The 21,373-nt window shown below is 25.6% G+C and overlaps 1 protein-coding gene across 5 annotated transcripts in view; it reads right to left on the bottom strand.

Annotated features, from left to right (window-relative positions):
* LOC122848241 (transcription factor Sp9-like) overlaps window positions 1-21,373 on the bottom strand; it is a 74,973-nt gene that overhangs the window by 7,319 nt on the left and 46,281 nt on the right. Inside the window, exons 1-2 of one of the 5 annotated variants that reach the window (XM_044146175.1) lie at window positions 18,442-18,908; window positions 12,149-12,289 (exon numbers count right to left, since the gene is read on the bottom strand). The exons of 1 other annotated variant lie outside the window; for it this stretch is intronic. In XM_044146175.1, coding sequence (XP_044002110.1) covers window positions 12,149-12,289; window positions 18,442-18,546 — 246 coding nt within the window. In that variant the 5' untranslated portion in view covers window positions 18,547-18,908. Of the gene's footprint in view, window positions 1-12,148; window positions 12,904-18,441; window positions 18,910-21,373 lie in introns of those variants that run through there. 3 more of the 5 variants (XM_044146176.1, XM_044146177.1, XM_044146178.1) reach the window with 3 other exon arrangements.

Raw genomic sequence — 21,373 nt, 5'->3', positions numbered from 1 at the left:
TCAATTACCCCTTTGGTTATGTCTCGCGAATTAATATTTTTCTCTTTGATATACTACTCTGTAATTATTTTCATGTGGAAAAAAAGACTCGTCTTCTATTTATGATGAGCTTGTGAATAACATCACAGAAATCTTTGGCGCCTTTGAGTCGCCATGTTATAATTTCTCCATAAATTTTTTATTTATATTTTTTTTTTTATTTGTCTTTACTTGTAAGTTTATGTGTATTTTAAATTAATTTATAATTATATTTTTATTGATTTTTTTAAATATCAATGAACAAGATAAAGATGATTGAGTAAATAGAAATTGAAATGTTGGGAATAAATATTGCATGAATTTAAAATGGAGAGTTGATATTGAACAAACAAAAATGGTATCCATCGTGAGTCAATGGTAAAACACGAAATATATTATTGTTGATTGGTGGAGGGAGGGAGGGAGTAAGGTGACACTGTATATTCAGGTAAAACAAAACCACAAAAGAAAAAAAGAAAAAACGTTGGATATATATTTTACATGTGTGACAGCTGTTGTTGTGGGTGATTTAAGGTGGTGGTCTTGTAAATTTTGACATGCTGACTGACAGAACGACACACAGTGTGAGGGTGCAAACGAGGTAAATTTTTTGATAAAAGGGTGAGTTCATATATGCCACATAATTCTCAAACAATTGTGGCCAAAAGTGTGTGTGTTCAACGAACCACAGCTGACGTCTCTCTTTTTATTTTTATTTCATTTTTATTTTTATTTTTATATGAACATATATATCTCCAGATGCTGAGAAATATAAATTCAATAAAATATATATAATAAACAATGTTATAATGCTAAAATTCCCAACAAAAATAGAAAATTACTGTAAAATTTTTCCTGAGATTGATTGAAGCGTATAAATGTAAAAAAAATTAAGGTATACTTTAAAAAGATAAAAATGAAAATTAAAAATAAAATCAAGTAAATGAAGATTCTGAGAAATGAATTATCCATGGAATTGTATTTTTTTTTTTCTGTATATTATGGATACCATGGTAAGTCCAATGACGAACCTTGTAATAAGAAAGAAAAAATAAATAAAAAAAAAAAAATTAAATGAAGAAGAAATAAAGAGAACATGGTAGAAGATATAAAAGAGACAAAAGTAGACACCTGCGTCGACATGTTTCTGGACGAGCTTTTGATTGGTTTCACCTGGCTAAAAAAATCCGTTAAAAATCCAACTTTTAAAAAATATTATTACTAAAATATTTAACTTTTTCATAATTTAAAATACAAAATATAAAATCTATTTTTAAAATAATATTATGTAATCAGTTGAGGAAAGTATTTTATTTTTTCTAACAAGTTTAAGATAATAAATAGATGCGGGTATTTTTTTTTTATGTTAATCATTTGTTTATCAAACTTATGTATATGTAATTTTTCTTTTGTTTAGTTGATAAGTCACGTCAACACATTTAACGCTCTGCTTAATTTTTCCTCAATTTAAACAACAAAATATATATTCTTTGCAAAAAAGATTATTTATAAATTATGTATATAAATAAAAAAAAAAAAAACCTTGAAAGATAAAAAAAAAAAAGCATTACAAACCGGAAATTTTAATTTTCCAAGAAAGATTTTTTTTAAATATTTTTTTTAACACGAAAGTTAAAAATTTTAGTTGGTTTAATTATTCGTTATTCATGAGAGAGAATCACGGAGGGTATACGTAAATGATGTAGAGGGTCCAGGCATCATCACCAGTGTAAAAAAAAAAAAAAAAAGTTTTTTTAAAAAATACGTAACTCGAGGGCACAAGTTGAGCCTCTGTTCCCATCAGAAGGCACATTGGGCTACCTGTTACCCTTTCTCTGTTAAATTATGTTTTTTAATTAAATCTATACGTGATATAGAGACAAGAAAATAGAAATAAGGTTGAGATTAACCAAGGCACTGTGTTAAAAAAAAATATAATACGCTCTGGTTATTAAGTATAACCAAAAAAATAAAAAATAGTTTGTTGCCGCAGTGCCCCAGGCCAACAGGGAGCTCTTGAGATTTATTCGGTCATCTTGAATGAGGGGCGCTGACTTATTCCAATCGCTAATCGAGCTTTCTGCTCCCTTACTTTGTTGATTAACTATTTTTTTTTTTTTTTTTTATTCTCTTTATTATTTTAAAACCGTGGGATTTACTGAGCTGTTTTTTTCTTCTCTTGCTTACTCTATTTCTTTGATAGTTATCTGTATCTAAAATTATTATTTTTACATTTTTTAAATTATCATTTATCAGTTAAAATTTTATAAATAAAAAATACAATAATAGCAATTTTTTACAATTTATTTAGTCATGTTTAAATATTTATTTGTGTAAGCTATTATCAAAATATTTTTGCATGTCTAAATAAAATTATTTATTTATTATTTTTCAAAAAATTTCATACGACTTTATTGAATAATGACAGTGTTCTAAATTTTTAAAAATTATCCCAATAGTTTTCCAAAATATATTTTACATATGTAAAAAAAAAATAATAATAATTTTTAATAATTTTTAAATATACAAAAATATTAAAGCAGTGAGAATATTGTAGGATGCAAACGGGTGAGTATAAATTTGCATCAGGTAATTTAGTACAACATAAAATTCTGCAGCAAATTAGCAGCCAAGTGTTCAACTATATATAATCGACTTGGTATATTTAAATATGGAATATAGTGATCGAATTAATTTAGCATCAACCACAATAAAATATTTAATGATCGTTCAATAAATTTTTTTTTTCTTCGACATATTTTGATAAAATTATTTTTGATTTTTCTTGAAGGTTAATTAGTGGCAGGGGTATAGCAATTAATCATCAATGATTGCACGAGATTAGTTGATGATGGTGAAGGGCATAAACAAAAAAAAAAAAAAAAAAAAAATTAAATATCCAGGAGCCAAGCCAAGGCGTAAAGAGTATATCGGTAGCTTGGTGCATTAGCATATAGAGGGAATTGCCCTCAAGCAATTTTTTTATTTTCTACTTGACCATTTTTATTGGTTTATTTTAAATGTATATCATGTTATATTTTTTTTTCAACTGAAATATTATTAACAAAATACATTTCCACTCATCATATTATATTTGCCTTTCCTCGTCTTGTTAAGCGCAGTCTCTAATTTAAAAATAAATAAACAAAAATACATATAAATACTCGAATTTTAATTGACTATAAAAAAGACAGAGAATTTTTTTTTTTTTTATTTTAAATATATTAACAAGTGTCTGTTTATATACAGACATATATTAGATATTTTATTAAAGCAATATTGGTGGTCTTTTGGGTCGGCGACTTTCTTTCAATTATCTTTGAAATTTTTTTCTGAATATAAAAGTGTAAATAGTCGTTGATTTTTTGATGAAAGAAATAAAATAATATTCAAATAATAATAAAGTATAAAGAAAAGGTGAATCTTTGAGAGAAAAGTTAAATACCGAATATTATAAGGAGATAAATTGGATGAGGTATTAGCATTTAAACGAAGGTGCTATCAGAGAATACCGGCGCCGGTTTTAACACAGAAAAAAAATATATATAAAAAAATAGGGTGAGAGTGGATCCTGGTGGTGTCAGGTTGTCCTTCTCGGTAACTCTTTGAACTCAGTACATATATCTATATATAAAAAAAAAATTATTATTTTTTTTTATTTTACCCATAACAAACTGAATTATCAAATTCTCAGAACTTGCCTCATAATAATCTAATGATCAACGTGATAAATCAATTTTTATATTTCATTTTTATATACTCTTTTTTATAATTTTTATTCATTCTTTATGTATTCTAAATAAATATTTAAAAAATAGTAAATTTTTTTTTTAGTTTATATAGTTAATTGACATGGACTGTACTCAAATGACAATTTTAAAAAAAATTTTAAACCTAATATCTGTCATAATTCTTTGACATGTAAATAAATTTTTTTTATGATTTTTTTTATTGTTAAATAGTTTAATAATTATTGCTATTTATGAGGAAAATTCAAACGTAAATATCGAGACAATTTGAGACATTTAAAATGAAGCAAAAAGTGTTAATTAAAGATGAAAAAAAAAATGATAAAAGATGTATATTTTAGTGTGAAATTATTGACGTTAGTTAAAGTGAATAAGTTGAATGTGTTACCTATTCATTGAGGGCAAACAAGGGTTAACACAATTGAGTAAAAAAAAAAAAACATCAAGTAATTTTCCACGCTCAAAAAGACTCATATAATATTATGCGAAAATTTTTTATTTTTATGATAAATATAAAATTATTATATTACCGCTGTAACAGATAATTTATATATATTTTTTTCTTCAATAAAAAATATCTCATAAATCATTCATTCATCAAGTATCGCTTCTGTTTGTTTATGATATTTTTAAAAACTCCATAGAAATTTAAATTTGAAAATTATATTTTAAAATTTAAACAGAAAAAAAAAAAAAAGACACTTGTTAATAATAAATTGTGATTAATAAAAAATAAATAAATTGAAATAAATTAATAATAAATATAAAAAATAAAAAAAATTATTGCAAATATATAGGGCCCTAATTTCCACGAACAATCAGAAGTTGGTTCGCGCCAGAGCACGTAACGAGACGAAAAGTACATGCTTACCGCGACTATGAATTATACTCAGCGTGATTATAGGAATTACGTGCATGTAGCACAGTAAACGGCTTTACCAGCTGTGGCAATACTTAAAACATTGTATATATATATGTACAAGAAATCATGCTACTCTTCTTGTATGTTTCACTTTGTTTTTCATCAAATTGCATGAACATTTTGTGAAATAAAAATATAAAAAAAATAAAACAAGTAAAATACCACAAGACCATGAACCTCATTTTAATCAGTCAAGTATATACAAGTAAATTTCCATTAAACACTTTAATGAAAAAAAAAATAAAGTAAAAATAAATTCTCACGCGAATTTTATTCATTTCAATGACTTTTATATTTTAATTTGTTCCGGATAATCTGTAACTAATATGACATTAAATCGATTGATCAAAAAAAAAAAAAAAGTATAATTTTATTAAAATTAATTATTATTATTATTGATATATTATTTATAATAATTTTTTGTATTTTGTTGGCTATACTGTATGGCTAATTGGCTTGTGAATAATGGTTTCATTGTACACATTGACTTGTGTATCACCAAGTGCAATATCGGACCATGTGCTTTTGCCAGTGTATTGTGTGTTATGTGATAACTCATATGTGCTTCCTGGTCTGGACATGTACTACACTGGGCATTGTGGTCTATATGCAAAATATCTAGATGCTCAATTTTAAAGGGGAAAGACATACGTTCAAGGAAAAAATTTAATACAGAAAAATAAATATAAAAATGTATAGTAAATTATAACTTTTGTAAGTTGAAAAAATTAATAGAAAAATATACTTGATAAATTAATTAACAAAGCTTTTTTTTTTGCGTAATTGAGATTAATTGTTTTTTTTTTTTTTATAATTTATAGTTGTGTTAGAGGTGAAATGGTGCAAGTGCCAGAATAAATTTTGAAAAACTAAAAAATTGAATTTTTTTATTTAAATTTATATTGTTTAAATATTTAATAAACATTTTTTAAAATTTTTTATTAATTTTTATATTAATAATGGTTAATTTAAATATTGAAATTATAAATTTAATAATTATATTTTTATTAATTAAATAAATTATCAATTTTTTAATTTTTTATTTTTGTATTTATTTTATTAATTATTGATTTATAGAAAAATAATTTTATTCATTATTAAAAATAATAAATAAATTTTTTTTTAAATAATAATCCATTAATTTATTATTATTATCAAATTTGTAATAATAAAAAATATTTTCCTGTTTTTAAAAAATATAAAATTTCATGTTATTTATTATTAAAAGAAAAAAAAAATATTAATAACAGTACTAAAACATAAATTTTCTAAATAAAAAAAAAAAAAACAATAAAATGTCATTAATTAGCTAATAAATGTTAATGATTAGAAGTATATTTTCAAATAATTTTAATTATTTATAATATAAATTCGTCTAAATGAATTTTTCCGTGATTTTTTTTTTCCTATTTGAAGTTTCATCGGATCATTGATATTGAATCACTCTATTAGATGAGCATACACAAACACTAAATTGTATAATGTATAAAATCCACCCTCTTGTGATATTCCCCTATGGTTTCTAAAACTCGAGATCACTGCAACAGACTTTGACATATTAGGCCACCCCTAGTTTTGTGTGTGAGGGCATCATCATTCGGCTATAAGAGACTACTGCAAGTATATACTTTAGGGTAACTTTTACACATGAAATTTATTGTTTTGATTTTTACCACTCCACTATATATATAAAACTAAAACAAACCTACTTATATATCTTCAATTTTTATTTTTAATAAAATATATTTTAAAACATTGAATGCTAAATTTTTTTTTCTTTTTCATTTGCTTTTACATTATTCTATTCGTGTTACAACAATGTCCTGCAGTTGTTTAAATTTATGATCTCGTGTCACACATCAGGAAGGGGAAAACAAAATTCAGGAAAAAAATTGACCATAAAAATTCATGGGCTACTTTCATATCACCACTTCAACTCATATTTTTTCTACTTTTTTTCTTTCTCAAAAAAAAAATATACATATGACACTAAAACAAAAAATTAATATATTCATGAGTATTGAACGTAAGTAGATATTTAATTTTTCAAAATTTGACATTGACAAATTATATTAATGATAAAATATAATTTAAAAAAATATATTTAAATAAATAAATACAAGTTAATATAAAAAAAAAAGTAAAAGACATGTTCAAAAAATATTAAAAAATCCTCATGCGTGTATATATCACTTAAAAAATAAAATATATAAAATAATAACAATTTAATATTTGAGTTTCAAATATGAGTTATAGTACGCAATTACGTTGAATTATTGCGATGAATTGTGATAAAATTGTAGCTCAGAGTCAGTGCGATAATACGTGCATTAGACATTATTGCACAGTGCCTGATTGTCGACGATTATCCAGAATGAAGTATGAGCTTTTTTTACGTGTATACATACACTCCATCGTTCATAAGTAAAAATAAATAATAAAATATTATATTCATTTATTGACACACGAATATCAAATATATATTTGTATCATAAATTTTACAACATTGTAATTTTAAATAACAGTAAAAATAAAAATAAAATCACCATTTATTGTGCAATAACAATGTATCTTTTGTGACATGAATAAACGCATAGATGGCGCCACTGATGATGTATAACCTAAAATTGACAAGGCCGAGTTTGAAAAATGAATAAAAATATATTAAAAAAAAAGTTGTGCAACACGAAAGAGAGATTATTATCAATAAATGCACATAGATTTATCGTAGTATATATTATTTTATTTTTTTTCCTTTCATTTTTTGGATTGAATGGTTGATACCGTTGAGACACACCACATTGACTTCCCCTTCTCATGGATATTCAATCGATAAACTCATCTAGTATACACTGAGAGAACGGTAGATAATAATACTTTCAACCAGCCGGTTTGTGCATAGGTATATAAGGTCTTGAGCAATTATATCTAAAACCGGTCTAACATATATATTGGACATCGCATCATAAAAAAAAGAAAAGAAAAAAAAAATTAAAAATCCACAAATAAAAGAGGTGAAGATATTTTAAAACAATCATGACTTGAATATTTTTTTTTAATAAATAATATATTTTATTTAATAATTATTTAAAGCAATGACAATATGAAATGAGAGAATTAAAAAAAAATCTATTATACAGTCAGATCATATTAGTGCATCAATAAATCATGGCAATCAACAGAGTGTGATATGTTTTTGGTGTGCACCACAGGAACTTGGACACCCAACTGAGTGTATCACACATTTTTTTTTTTGTATTTTATATTACAGGCTCTGTATTAAAGTATAAAAAAAAAATATATATAAAATAGTGAAAGAGCCACGATGATAAAGCCACAGCCAATAATGCAGAATGAGAAAAAAATCTTTACCTTGCAACTGGCTGTGTTATTTTTCTGTATCCCTTGAATGCTTTTGTGTATTTCGCTTTTATTCGTGGCTTTTTATTTATTTATATTTTTTTTCATCTTGTGTGTGATGCTGTGAGGCTAACTTACAATTCACGATCAAGAATTAAAATATATATATAATAATAAAGTTTATATTTCTACTTTGAAAAACCTTGCTGGAGTTTCACAGTATGACGCCGAGACACGATGATGCGGCGTACCGATAATACCAGGTTAATTTTCATGTACTTATATAGACGCAATGCGAATGCTTTCTCGATTAAATCCCCCGTTTGTTAAAACTCACCAAGACACTTTTATTTTATTTTTTTTCAATTATCGTTTCATGGACACTACGGCGCCGCCTTAGGTGCCGCTATTCAACGCCCAAGACAATTCCAATAACCGCCATCAAATATTACAACATAATACTTTGTTTGAATATTAAAATAAATATTATAATATTAAAATATCAATTAAATTTTATTTTTATATTTAACTGTCTAATTTTTTAAGTGAATATGATCAATTGATCTTTTCTTGTTTCAAATCTGTCTATTTGATCATTTTTGCTTCTTTTTTTTTTGTTTTCTATTTATTGATATATTGACGTGAAAACGTCGTGTCTTTTTTTTTTTTTTTTTTGCCTTATATTGTCGATCAATCATATTTTCATACACAAATAGCAGCCATGTTGTAAAATTTGAACATCTGTCGGGTTGACACACGATTCATAACCGGAAGCACCCAAAATCGGCTAGGTGTAAAAAAAAATATATAATAAAAATCAAAGTATTTATGACTGCATTTAGTAATTCAAGTTTTTCCTTTTTTTTGCAGAAAAATTGGATAAATTTTTGACGATATTTTCTAAATTTCCAGGTAAAATTTAAGCATCAATTTTTATTTATCTACATGGTTTATTGTAATATAAAAGAAGCACACATTTGAATTTTCTATTGAAATAAAATGCTTTTCAGTTTGTATCCCAAAATAATATAAAAAAAAAAATATGTGTGGCATGTATGGGCCATCGTAGTCTATTGTTACCACTTGAAAATGTCAACGCTTAGCTTGTCGAATAAGAGAAGCATGAACCACAAATTTCCTGACCAAGTTAAGCTACCGAATCGGATTATCGGATCAGACCCATCTTATGTGCTTGAAAATATTCTTCACTATTTAAATAATCATGCACTCAAAAGTGACATGTAAGTGGAGCAAATAAATACAAATATATTTCTAAATTTTCTTTATATTATTTCAACTAAAAATCTGTCTATGTAAAATTGTTAAATATTTTTTAATAGGCTAATACAATTGATGATCAATAGATATTTTTAAAATGTCAAATTAATATTTTACACTGTCAAAGAAAAAATATTTTCCATTGCTTTTTGTAGACTAAATGGAAATTATTTTTAAAAATAAAGTAACAACGACATGTACTTGTAAATATTAAAGCAGTGTAAAGCTAAAATTTTTTTTTATCAACTTAATCGATTTTTGTGGATATAAATATTTTTATTGGTATTAAATTTAAACGTCTGTGATTTTTTATTTTAAAATTGCAAGCTTATCAAATATTAAAATTAGCAAGATTATGATTTGTATGATTTAAATTTTTCCTTGTTTATCAAACCATCAGTAAATTATATTTTCAATCATAAAAAACATTTGATAAATTTAAAAAAAAAATTATGAAGTCTTTTAATAGATATGTTATGAAAATAATATAAAAAAATAGTAAAAAAAAAAAAAAAAAAGACTCGCGTCTCTATTAGCAGTGTCGGGTGACAAGAGGAAATGTAAGTATCGAGTTTCATCCCACGCATCCTATCAAGTGGATCCTGTCAAGCACAAAAGAGACCAAGATAAATAATTGGCTCTCGTTGTTGTGTGTTGCGACGGCACAGGTAGCTCTCTCACCGTTCTTTTGATCCCAACACGCATTGTGCAAATAAAATATAAAGAACTCGATACATTCGGATCAAATGATATTTACTCATCTCATTTGTTATCAAATGTCTTTTTTTTTTTTTTTTTACATAATAATAATAAAAAAAAAAATAAAAGTATCATTTAAAAAAACTTTTTTTTTTCGAAGAAAATAATTTTTTAAAGTAAATACCTTTTTTTTGGAGTAAATAATTTTTTTATGAAGGAAATAATTTATTTTCCATCAAAAGAAATCATTTTTTTAAGGAAACAATTTTTTTTTTTGTCAAAAAAATATGATTAAAGTAAAAAAAAAAAAAAAAATACATGAATGGCAATTTTTTTTTTTATTAGTTCTTAAGACGGTCAAAGGTTTTTCGATCGACCGGCTTTGCCACACATAAAATATATGCCCTTTTAAAAATGAGTGCTACAATATTGTATATAAGTATGTATACAGGTCGTCGATGTTCGTGACTAAAAGATTTCGAATATGAAAAATAATATATATTCAAACTAACAGAGAGAAAAAAATTCAAAAAAAAACTATAAAAAAGCCCTTAGTTGAAAATACGGTTAAGGTATACAAGGAACTTTGATGTTTCTTTTTGAGAGAAAAATTTCGAGTCATCACGCACGCACGCACGTGTGACGAACGTTTTTTAATTTATATTATATATTTTTCAATATTATTCAAGGGTTTTTAAAATATTTTTTTCGATTATTATTAACATCATCAGATGAGAGCGCATATCATTTTTATACATTCAAGATTACTTTTATATACCACCGGTTGTTTGACGACTCAAAAATTTTCAACTGTATTATGTACTCAAGATTAATTTTTAACCAGTCAAATTATTCACACAGACACACACACTCACATATTTAAACAAACTATTAAAACATATCTCTATATACACACACTCTCTGCCCACTTAATTAATATTCTCTTAGCTTCTTTACACTTTATTTTCTCTCTTATTTTCATTATTATAATTATAATTTTTTTTGTTAAAAATGTGTGTATGTGTGTGTTGTATATTTTAATTACTTTTTTTAATATTTATTTTTTTTTTAAGCCTTCTACAACTCATAAATCATTGGTCGTGACTTGGCGGCATTCTTTGCGGGACGAAAAGTCATAAAGCTAAAATTCTAGTATGTGAATATGTTTGTGGAGGATATAAATGAGCAATATATTATATTATATTATGTTGTTGGTCGAAAAAAAAAAAAAAATTATTTGAATTTCATATATAAAAACACGTGTTTGAATTATTTTCAAGAGTATATAAAATAGATGTATTGTGTATTTTGAAGAGTCCATATAAATTCTGTCAAAACAGAACGAAAATATCACGGATGATCCGACGGATAATCCAGGATGGACATGAAACGAGAGATTGTATTATTGGAAAAAAAAAAAAAATTATTATTGTGACCGGAAATACAGGGGTTTTCAAGGATTTATTGTGCTCCAATAATTCAGCAGATATTTTATTGAAAAGCAAAAATAAATTATACTGATTATTATAATTTATTTTATTATTATTGAGATATTTTAAATTAGTACTTGATGAGATAAGAGATCATAAAAAAATAAATAAATATAAATAAAAAAAGACTGAAAATGAATTGACAAAATTATCATCTAATTTGCTTGTTGAGACTAGACAAAAATCTTTGCGATCTTATCTGACGATGGTCGCTTTTTTTTCTACAAAAAATTTAAGAGGTGACAGTCAAAATGCCAACGACAGGTAGCACCTGATCTTCCAAGATTAAAAAATATCTTTTTCATCTTTTTTTTTTTCTTTTCGTTTGTTGTATTATTTTGAGAAAAAAAGTTTGACAGTTTTAAGAGATAAGGCTATGATTAGAATCTTCTTGTAAAACAACCAATTTGTTCAATTAAAATTTGACAATTTACAAGAAATTATTATCAATAATAATAATTGGAAAAATTCATATCGATGTGGAGATGGACTGAGCAATATATTGAGCTTAAAAGCTCCAAAACTCGTCATTTTATTTGAATAAAAAAAAATGATAAAAATTGATTTAATTTATTGAATGATAATTGAAGAATCAATAATAATATTATTCAACGATGACAATCGACACTCACCACATGTCCATGAACGGGTGATTTGCTCATTGACTGTAGTTGTGGATAAAGCTGACCAGCCGCAGCTGGATTCATGTCCGTCAGCATCTCGAACGCCTCCGTGCTTCCTCGTGTCACGAGTCTCCACGGGTGTGTCCGTCTCTTCGCTCGATCAAATTATCAGAAGTAACAAGAACAAAAAAATAAGAAACCAAAAAATTTGGTCTTCGAATCAAATAATCGTGCACTCGTATTTATATTTTTTTTAAAAATATATTTTATAATTTTTTTTTTACTTCTTCATAAGCACAAGAAATCAAGTTCATTCTTCTTGTTTAAAAAAAAAAATATTTAAATTCACTATTATTAAAAATAAATAATCACGTTATCACAAATTATTTATTTAATATTAAATAAACAAATGTTTAAATTATTAATAATAAACTGAATTGTATTTTTTTTTGGCCACAATGGCCACTTTGGCTCGTTTTTATATATTTTTAATTTGTTAATTAATACAATATACAATTAAAATAATAATTAGAAAAAAAAAAAAAAAAAAAAAAGAGTTAATATATTGTTATTAAAAAATATATATTGATATATGATATAGTTGGGTAAACCAGTTAACGTGGTTCCCGTTCTTCGCGCCGTAACAGACTGCTGGCCAAACAAGATCGGGTTCTCGGCCGGTTGTAATCGGGGGAAATGAATAGAGAAGAATTGGTTAGAGTAGGGAAACATGCCCCTGGCACACACCTATATTATAAAACATACACATACAAATTTATATATAGTCTTGAAGCTTAAAGCATTTTGTTCCCCACAGTTGCTTACTGGGTAATGCCCCTTTAATTTCTCCTTTTCATATCCACCGCTCTTGAGCTCGCGATGCCAAACAAAAAAGGGGATGGTATCGTGGGGCGTTTACAACCGCGAATACGTTAACGCCCAAAGACCGCCCTGTACAATACATACTCTCTCTTTCTCTCTCATTTGTACATGTACATTTTCAACTTTGAATTTTCTTGTAACTTCCTACATCACCCAGTTTACCACCCACAAAAGCTATAACCACCCTAAAACATATCTATACCACTTCTACTTTTATTTTGATATCCCCACTTTGAGACTTATCATCATCATTATCATCATCATCAACATCAACAAAGTAGGGGAATCAAACCACTGTTATATATTGCGATTTGCGCGCGCAATTGTCAATCGAATCTTTCACTTATGTCCATACACTTGCTACCATCTTTTTATCTATGGTACTCTATTTTATCTAACCTGTCTTCTTTGGGGTTTAAATTTTTTACTTTAACATTACTTGACAGCTATAAATTTATACTTGTTTTATTTATTTTTGCTCAAGTAAAGTATTCTTTTTTTAGTCAAAAGTATGATTTTTTTAATTTTTTTTTTTTTTTGGATACGAGAAATTTTGAAAATAGAAAATAAATTTATTTACACGCAGTTTGTTTGAATTTTTAGAGATTAAATTTAGATGATATTTTTTGTTGACAAGTATATGTTATTTTACGAATAAAAAAAATAAAATAATTAGATGATTTTTAGTTGTTTTTATCGAGTCACCCAACCGGATTAACATTAGCAAAATGAGACAGGATGAGATCATTAAATCTTGTAGTATTATAGAATAATTTAATAGAAATATCCTGGGGACTGTTATAAATTGACTAAAAAAAGTTTAATCTATATGTATATATTTTTTTTTAATGTGAATGTATTATTCCAGAGGCTATGTTAGTGAGTTTGTTAAGTGGAATAACTAAGAGAATTTTGCATGATCTCATACGTGATCCTAATGTGATTTTAATAATAAATTTTTTTGAAATTTAAATTTTATCGACTTGGCTTTATATTGAGACGACGACACAAGTCAAACTATGAGAAGGTTTATACACACAAGAAAGTGTACGTTCAGGTATACCAGTTCAAACTTCAATTACCAACTCGATTCTTGTCCGTCGGCAGCAACTTTTTTTTTTTTAACTCGCTATACAAAATAAATTAAAATTAATTATTAAACTTGTAATAAACTATCAATTCAACATGATATTTTCACTATTCATTATTAAAATAAATATTTAAACTATTTTTAAATTTTTTTATGTCACATGTATAAATTTTTTATTTAAAAAAAAAAAAGAATTTAAAGTTGTAATTTACTTCTGAGAATTGTAACAATAAAAGACATTCATAAATGAATATACATAATGTGGAAAAAATGATTGTAAACTTGCAAACGTTGTGTATAAAAAAAATATTTAAATAAAAAAATTGCAACTTTGCATTGATTTTAGAACTACCACCTGGTTGGCTTTGATATTTTTTTCATGATATAATTTTTTTTTTTTTTTTGTTACAATATATTTAATGACGTGGTTGTAACTTTGTATTCAATGTATTTTCATTGTAATAAAAAGTTTTATTTTTTGTTCTTTTTAATTTTGTGAATCATATTTTTGCAAATGGATATATTGAAATGAATGATTCGAGATCAACATTATAGAACATTGATTTTTTTTTTTTAATAAAAGACTTAAAAATAAGGCGAGCCAACAAGACGAGCTCTGAGTTGATGGATCCATTCATGATTCATTCATTCATTTCTACTTTGAGTTAACAAAAAATAGAATTGAAAAAAAAAAAAATTAAATTTACACAAGTATAAAGAATGAAATAAGAATGATAATCAGTGTGTGTAGACACAAAAGAGGATGGTGCGTATTAATTTTCTCGAAATGATAAAAACGAGCGAAGAAGATTAATAAAAAAGAAAACTGAATGAAAAAAAAATATAGAAAGATAGGGGATGATTTTTATTGTATAAAAAATTATTTGTATTAATTTGTTTTGATAAAGCCTCGTATGTTTTATAAGGTGGTGCAGGTGGTGGTCGGGTGGTGATGCGGACATCGCGTGCCATCCCTCCACAAAAGAGGTGTACGATCAGAGTTTTATTTCACAATTCACTGTTGGATATACAAGGGGGCGTCATTGGCGCGAGAAAAGGGATGTTTTACAACGAGAACGCGATAGATATTATAACATTTTATTCTGCTATACTCCCTCTTGGACACCTCAAACTTTTTAACTTGTAATGTGTACTTCTCATGCTAAAAATAATAAAAAAATATAATTTATCGTGTAAAGATGGAAAAACAAAATAATTAAATACAAATGGATAAAATAGATAGCTGTTCTTTTATTGAATAAAAAATAATTAAAAAAATTTTTTTAATAAAAGAAAATTTGAATAAATGAATTTGTAAAATAAAAAAATATTTTTTACAGATAATATTTATCAATTTAAATAAATAAAATTGAGACAAAATTTTTTTAGAATTATTTATTGATTAATCAAGTTTAAATTAATATTTTTTATACAGAGTTTATGATTTTTTTTTTTTTAATTGATAGTTTAAAATAATATATAATAAATTGGTCTATATATTTATATTATCAAACTTCTGTTGTTCAGAAGCTAGATAAACAAGGAAATTGTATAACAAATAAAAAATTATTTTAATGATGAATTGTTAATTATTGTATCTGACATTTTAAAATGTTACTTGGGGTTGAAAGTTGAATAGACAGAGGGTTGATAATAACAGGGCGGATAATATGATGAGATAAAACTTGCAGACTCACAATATTTTACCATGTGGCCATCGGCGACTTATAATGTTTCAATAATTAACTTGAAATATAATAATAATTATTATTGATATAATTATTTTGAAAATATATAATAATCAATTTTTATATAAAATAAAATAATAGTTAACTATATTATTTTATTTTATATAAAAATTGATTATTATATATTTCGAAAAAACCACAGGTAATATTAAAAAAATTTGAAACTTTTAAATTTATTTACTTATGAATTATGTTTTTTAAATTTTCCATAATAAAGATATTTTTTTATCATGTATAATTAGTGAAATTCATAAAATTCAGATGATTAAAAACTGAAAAAAAAAAATGTATTTTAATTAAATTTGATATTATAAATATATATTCTCCAATATCCAATAATGAAAATAATTTTTTTGTCAAAATAATTGATAAAGTCCATTAAAACAAAAATAAAAAAACGGTAACGCTATATTGGCATCGAATACGGGGGAATTTACGGGGACATTTATACAAGTTACGAGAAAACTTACGGTAAACATAGCCACCATTGTGTCCCGTATCGGTGCCAATAATGATTTCGATAAAAAAAATTAAAAAATTAAATTTTCATTAAACATGATACTGCAAATATTTTCAAATTTCCAATAATAAAATTAATATTTTCATAAAGTAATTAATAAAATCCATAAAACTAAATTAAATAAAAATAAAAAAAAAATTAAAATCTAATTAACCATGATATTATAAATATATTTTCTTCAATTTCAAATAATAAAAATAAAATTTTCCATCAAAGTAATTAACAAACTCCATATAAAACCAACAGAAAAAGGAGAAAATTTTTTTTTTCAAATCCTAATTAAATATGCTACATCTGATGATGAAAATAAAAAATATTTTCTCATCGTATAATTAATAAAAAAAAAGTCCACAAACCAAAGATAAAGAAGAAAAATATTATAGAAAATAAAAATAAAAAATATTCTAATTAAATGTGCTAATAAAAGTATACCTACAAATATATATATTAATAAAAATGAAAAAAAAAAAATAATATACGAAAATTAAAATGTGCAACGTCAAATTCACGCGCATGTACCTAGGTTACAGTAAGTTGAGATTGCAGAATGACGTGCAAACTGTGGGACGCCCTCGTACGCCCCATGGCAATACGGTAATCACTATAATTACGTATCGAGCCCTTATATTAATATCCCCCAAGCAACGTCTTTCTTCCTTGTCGATTTCGTTTATTCTGTAAGCCATTCTTTGGTGAAAGCTACCTTGTTTAAATCTTTAACACCAATAAATAAATAAATATATATACATATGAATACAAACACGTCAATCTAGATTTATTTATTGGCCACGTAAGGTGTCCCTCAACATATACTCCAAACACTTTATAAATTCACATACACATCAAAATAAATTATTATATAAGATACTAATAATATCATCATCATCAAAATACTCATTATAATTTATAAAACAGAATATTTTTATTTATTAATTTAATATATATTTTATTTTTTTTATATACATATATTTAAATATATTTCAATCAACTTGTTGAAATATATTTTTATTTTTTTTGAATATTAAAAATTTCATATTTGACGACATAATAAATTGGCAATTTTTTTTTGGTATTTTTTAGGATTGAATTTTCATGATAAATTGAATTTTCAAGTTAGTGCGTATGTTGATAATTATATTTAAAATAAATTTAGTCACGTATTGGCCAAATTCAAGGGAGATGAACAATTAACAAAGGGGTGGGAACAAAATACGCCCAGGACGCCGTCGCCCAAGGACTCATTGATCTTCATGTCGATCATCTCAAATATCGTTACTTCAAAAATACACCAACGCACAAATCTATTTCTTCTTTTTTTTTTTTATTTTAAATTGCGGAAGGCGTCTGTCGTCACTCCCGCATTTACAAAATATACACTCGACTAGAGAGGGCTACAGAAATATTGCGTGCCTCGTTGACAATAAGGACTTTGATTTTTTTTTTATTTTTGCCTTTTTATTCTTCTCTGATTGCACGACAAAATAAATTATTCACCTTCACGTAATTAACATTTTTTTTTTTTATACAGTTAACTGGATGATTAAAAAAAATTATGCTGATAAAAAAAAAAGTATACCGGTTTTTTAAAAAATTGTTTTGTAAATAAATATGTATATTTTATTTTTGTATAGTGGAAAAAATTAACGGTAATTTTTTTTAGAGTGGAAAATTGGATTTTAATCTGAACGAGTTTATTTTTTTTTTTTTTTTGTCAAATATCTGACTGGTCAACTAGCTTGGTTGTTGAATTATTTTTCTTGGCTTTTTTATGGATCAAGAAAATTTTTATAACTCATGATAAAATTACTGGCATGCAACTCGTGCTGTTAATTACAAGGTTTTAAAAAATATGAAAAATGTTTTATGTCATGCAAGGGAGCTTTAAATATACAAGACCGTTTGATAAGATTCTCAAGTTCTTAAGTAAATTTTGACAGTTTTATTTTTTTTTAAATATCAAAATGACTGGTTATTTATTATATGATTTGAAAATAAATATACATGACAAATTCATTTGATTCTATTATTAATTAATTAGTATTTTATTAGTGTTTCTTTTTACCTCAAAATATTCCGTGTCATTTGCAGAATGATGATTCTGTTGGGGACCAGACATCATCACACTTTGAGGATGACTCGGTTGTGGATATTGATAAGCACAATTCATTTTTCAATATTCAAACAATCCAATAAAATAAAAAAACTCGTTTAATTTAATAATCTTTTTATCAAAAAAAAATTCACATATCACATTGCCAATTAATTTCACAATTGAAAACCAAAGTTATAATCAAAAAAATCTCACTTCACAATGAACAATTTTTACCACATGATATTTAAAAATAACTTGTTGCAATTTTAAATAATTAAAAATAGTGATGTACAAATGAAACACTTTTATGTAAAATAAAGCATCAACATTATTGATCAAATATTAAGATGATTATTTTGATTGTATGTATTTATTATTTGTGAATACGGAGCGAGTCAAGAATGAAAACGATGTGGCACTCTGCAGGCAACAATTATAACTGAGGTTTTTCGAACGCTGCGTTGGATACCAAGAGGGAGAGATATAAAATAAAATAAAAAAAAATAAAATAATAATAAAAAATAATAAAAAAAAAAAAAGCTAGACAGAGACAGAGATAGTTAAATTCACTGCGGCGCTCGCGCGAAGGCGGTTCTTTCCCGCGGCTTGCGTATTCTCTTGCTCACATTGATGAAGCAACTCTTTACTCTAGTATATCCCTCTTTATCTTATTTTTATTTTTTCTGCGTGTGCGCGTATTGGCCCCAACACTAACAAACCCTTAAACCAAAAAAATAAATAAATATATTGTATTTGTTATTTGATTGTAAATTTTTAAAATGATAAAAAAAAAATTTAGAGATATGAGAGAAAGGTGTTGTATGTTGGTGGGATCATCTGACCGCCCTCAATGTCCAGCCTGTATTAATATTTCTCTGCCCTTAACCCTCTCCATATTAACCAGCAAAACAACTCCTTCTCCAATCTCAAACCTTGTTCTGTGTATAAAAACATTTCGACCAATTAAAAAACATCCAATCATTCATCTTGTTTTACAAATATTTTATTTATTCAAATTATAATTGTCGTACTTGACATTGACTTGAACTACTTGAAAAATAAATTATTATTATCATTCAAAAAATTTACTGTTATTGTCATTAATTAATTTTATTTTTTATTATTTATCAATTTTGGTAAAAGTTTGCAAGGGGAGGAGACAAATTATTTATCTAAAAAAAATTTTCAAAACAAAATTTATTTGAAAATTTAAAAATTAAATTGCATGCGTTAGATGTTGAATGTCATATGACATTTTGAAATAATTATATGATAAATTTATTAAATATTTACATTGATTAGACATCTAGGTTTTTTTTGTCATACCATTATTTTAAATATTTTTTTAAAATGATAATTGTAGTCTTGTGGGTATAAAAGGTATACATAAAATTTATCCATACAATGTAGTTAATTTTTTTACCGTGAAAATGAATGGCCATTATGAAACGACTATCTGATCAAAGTTGCTTAGTGTGACGAGTTTGCGTAGACTACATTTAAATACAAAAAATATCATAGAATTCTTGTACATTAAATTATAATAATAAAAAAAATTTAAAAGCCCTACCGACGTGGAAAATCTAAATAGTCTTGAGCTGAATTTTCACAACACAAATGAGTAAATGTCATGCACTAAAGAACACACAAAAAAAAAAAAATTAACAACAAGCTTTTTAAATTTAATATTTCCATTAGAAAAAGAAGGATATTAAATAAATAATTTTGAAATTTAAGATTGATATTTAGAAATAAATAAACCTATAATCATGATCGTCATCATTAATCAGTTTTTAAATCATCAGGATGTTCTTGTTGCAATGGATATACGTTACGTTCATATATTTCAAATAGAAAAATAAAAAATACACGCCCACAATTTCAGAATTGTCCATTTGTTAAAAAAAAAAATTTCGTTCATCTTTACGATTCGCTGATGAATGAAATCACATCTTGAATTAAATGAAAAAAAAACGGGGTAAATGAATAGCTCTTTTTCTTCTTTAATACATGAGACACACACACAATGAATGATGTAACTCGATGCATGGGAATTTAAAAAACTATCATAATAATTCAACCCTTACATGAAAATACCAAATGTTGCCAAAGAAATTATTTTTTTTTTTAAACCAACATTATTCAATTTTTCAATGTACTTTTTTAAAAAAATCGTTGCTATATTATAATAATAATTTACATCTGTATGTTTTTTATTTTCATTTATTTAAATTATTTTTTTTTTCAGACATGAATTGGACAGTTGGTCAGTTCTATAACAAGATCGATAGATATATGAGTTTCACATATGAGACGCAAAACCATCTGTCCAGGTGCACCAATTTATTTAAAAAAATTTTTTTTTTTTCTCTATCCTATTTATTGGAAAAACCTAGTGGAAAAAAATGTGAAAAAAAAAAAAGTGGGTGGTGCTGAGGGCTCGTGCTTCAAGTTAGTGAAAGATTAACGAGTTCGTAGTGTATCCAAGGAAAAAGGCGTCTATTAGTACCATCGGAAAAAAATATAAAAAAAAAATATATAAAGCAGCGATGAAAAATTGTGAATGCTTGGAGAGTAAATTTAAGTGGAGTATAGAGTGACTCGTGTGTGTATGAAAGCAACAAATAAAATAAAAGAAATAATATTAAAAAAAAAAAAAAAAACAAAGAACGCAGACGTATATATATTCTTTCCTCCGCCTTTAGCCCTCTTGAAATGAACGGCCGTTTTCTTTGAGGCATTTCAGACAGACGCGCTCTGTTATTATATCTCTGGACTTGAAGGAGTCTCAGAAATACGCGGGGACTTATATATATACTGTCGAGCACCACCAAGAGAAAGAATAATAGCCATCCCCCTTGTGCAGTCTGCAATTAAAACTTTTCAAGTTATATCTCTCGCT

This window comes from Aphidius gifuensis, linkage group LG2, assembly GCF_014905175.1.
Source record: "Aphidius gifuensis isolate YNYX2018 linkage group LG2, ASM1490517v1, whole genome shotgun sequence".
In the NCBI taxonomy this organism is placed as follows: domain Eukaryota; kingdom Metazoa; phylum Arthropoda; class Insecta; order Hymenoptera; family Braconidae; genus Aphidius; species Aphidius gifuensis.
The sequence above is the reverse complement of the archived record's forward strand: the minus strand, read 5'-3'. Positions and strand labels throughout refer to the sequence as shown.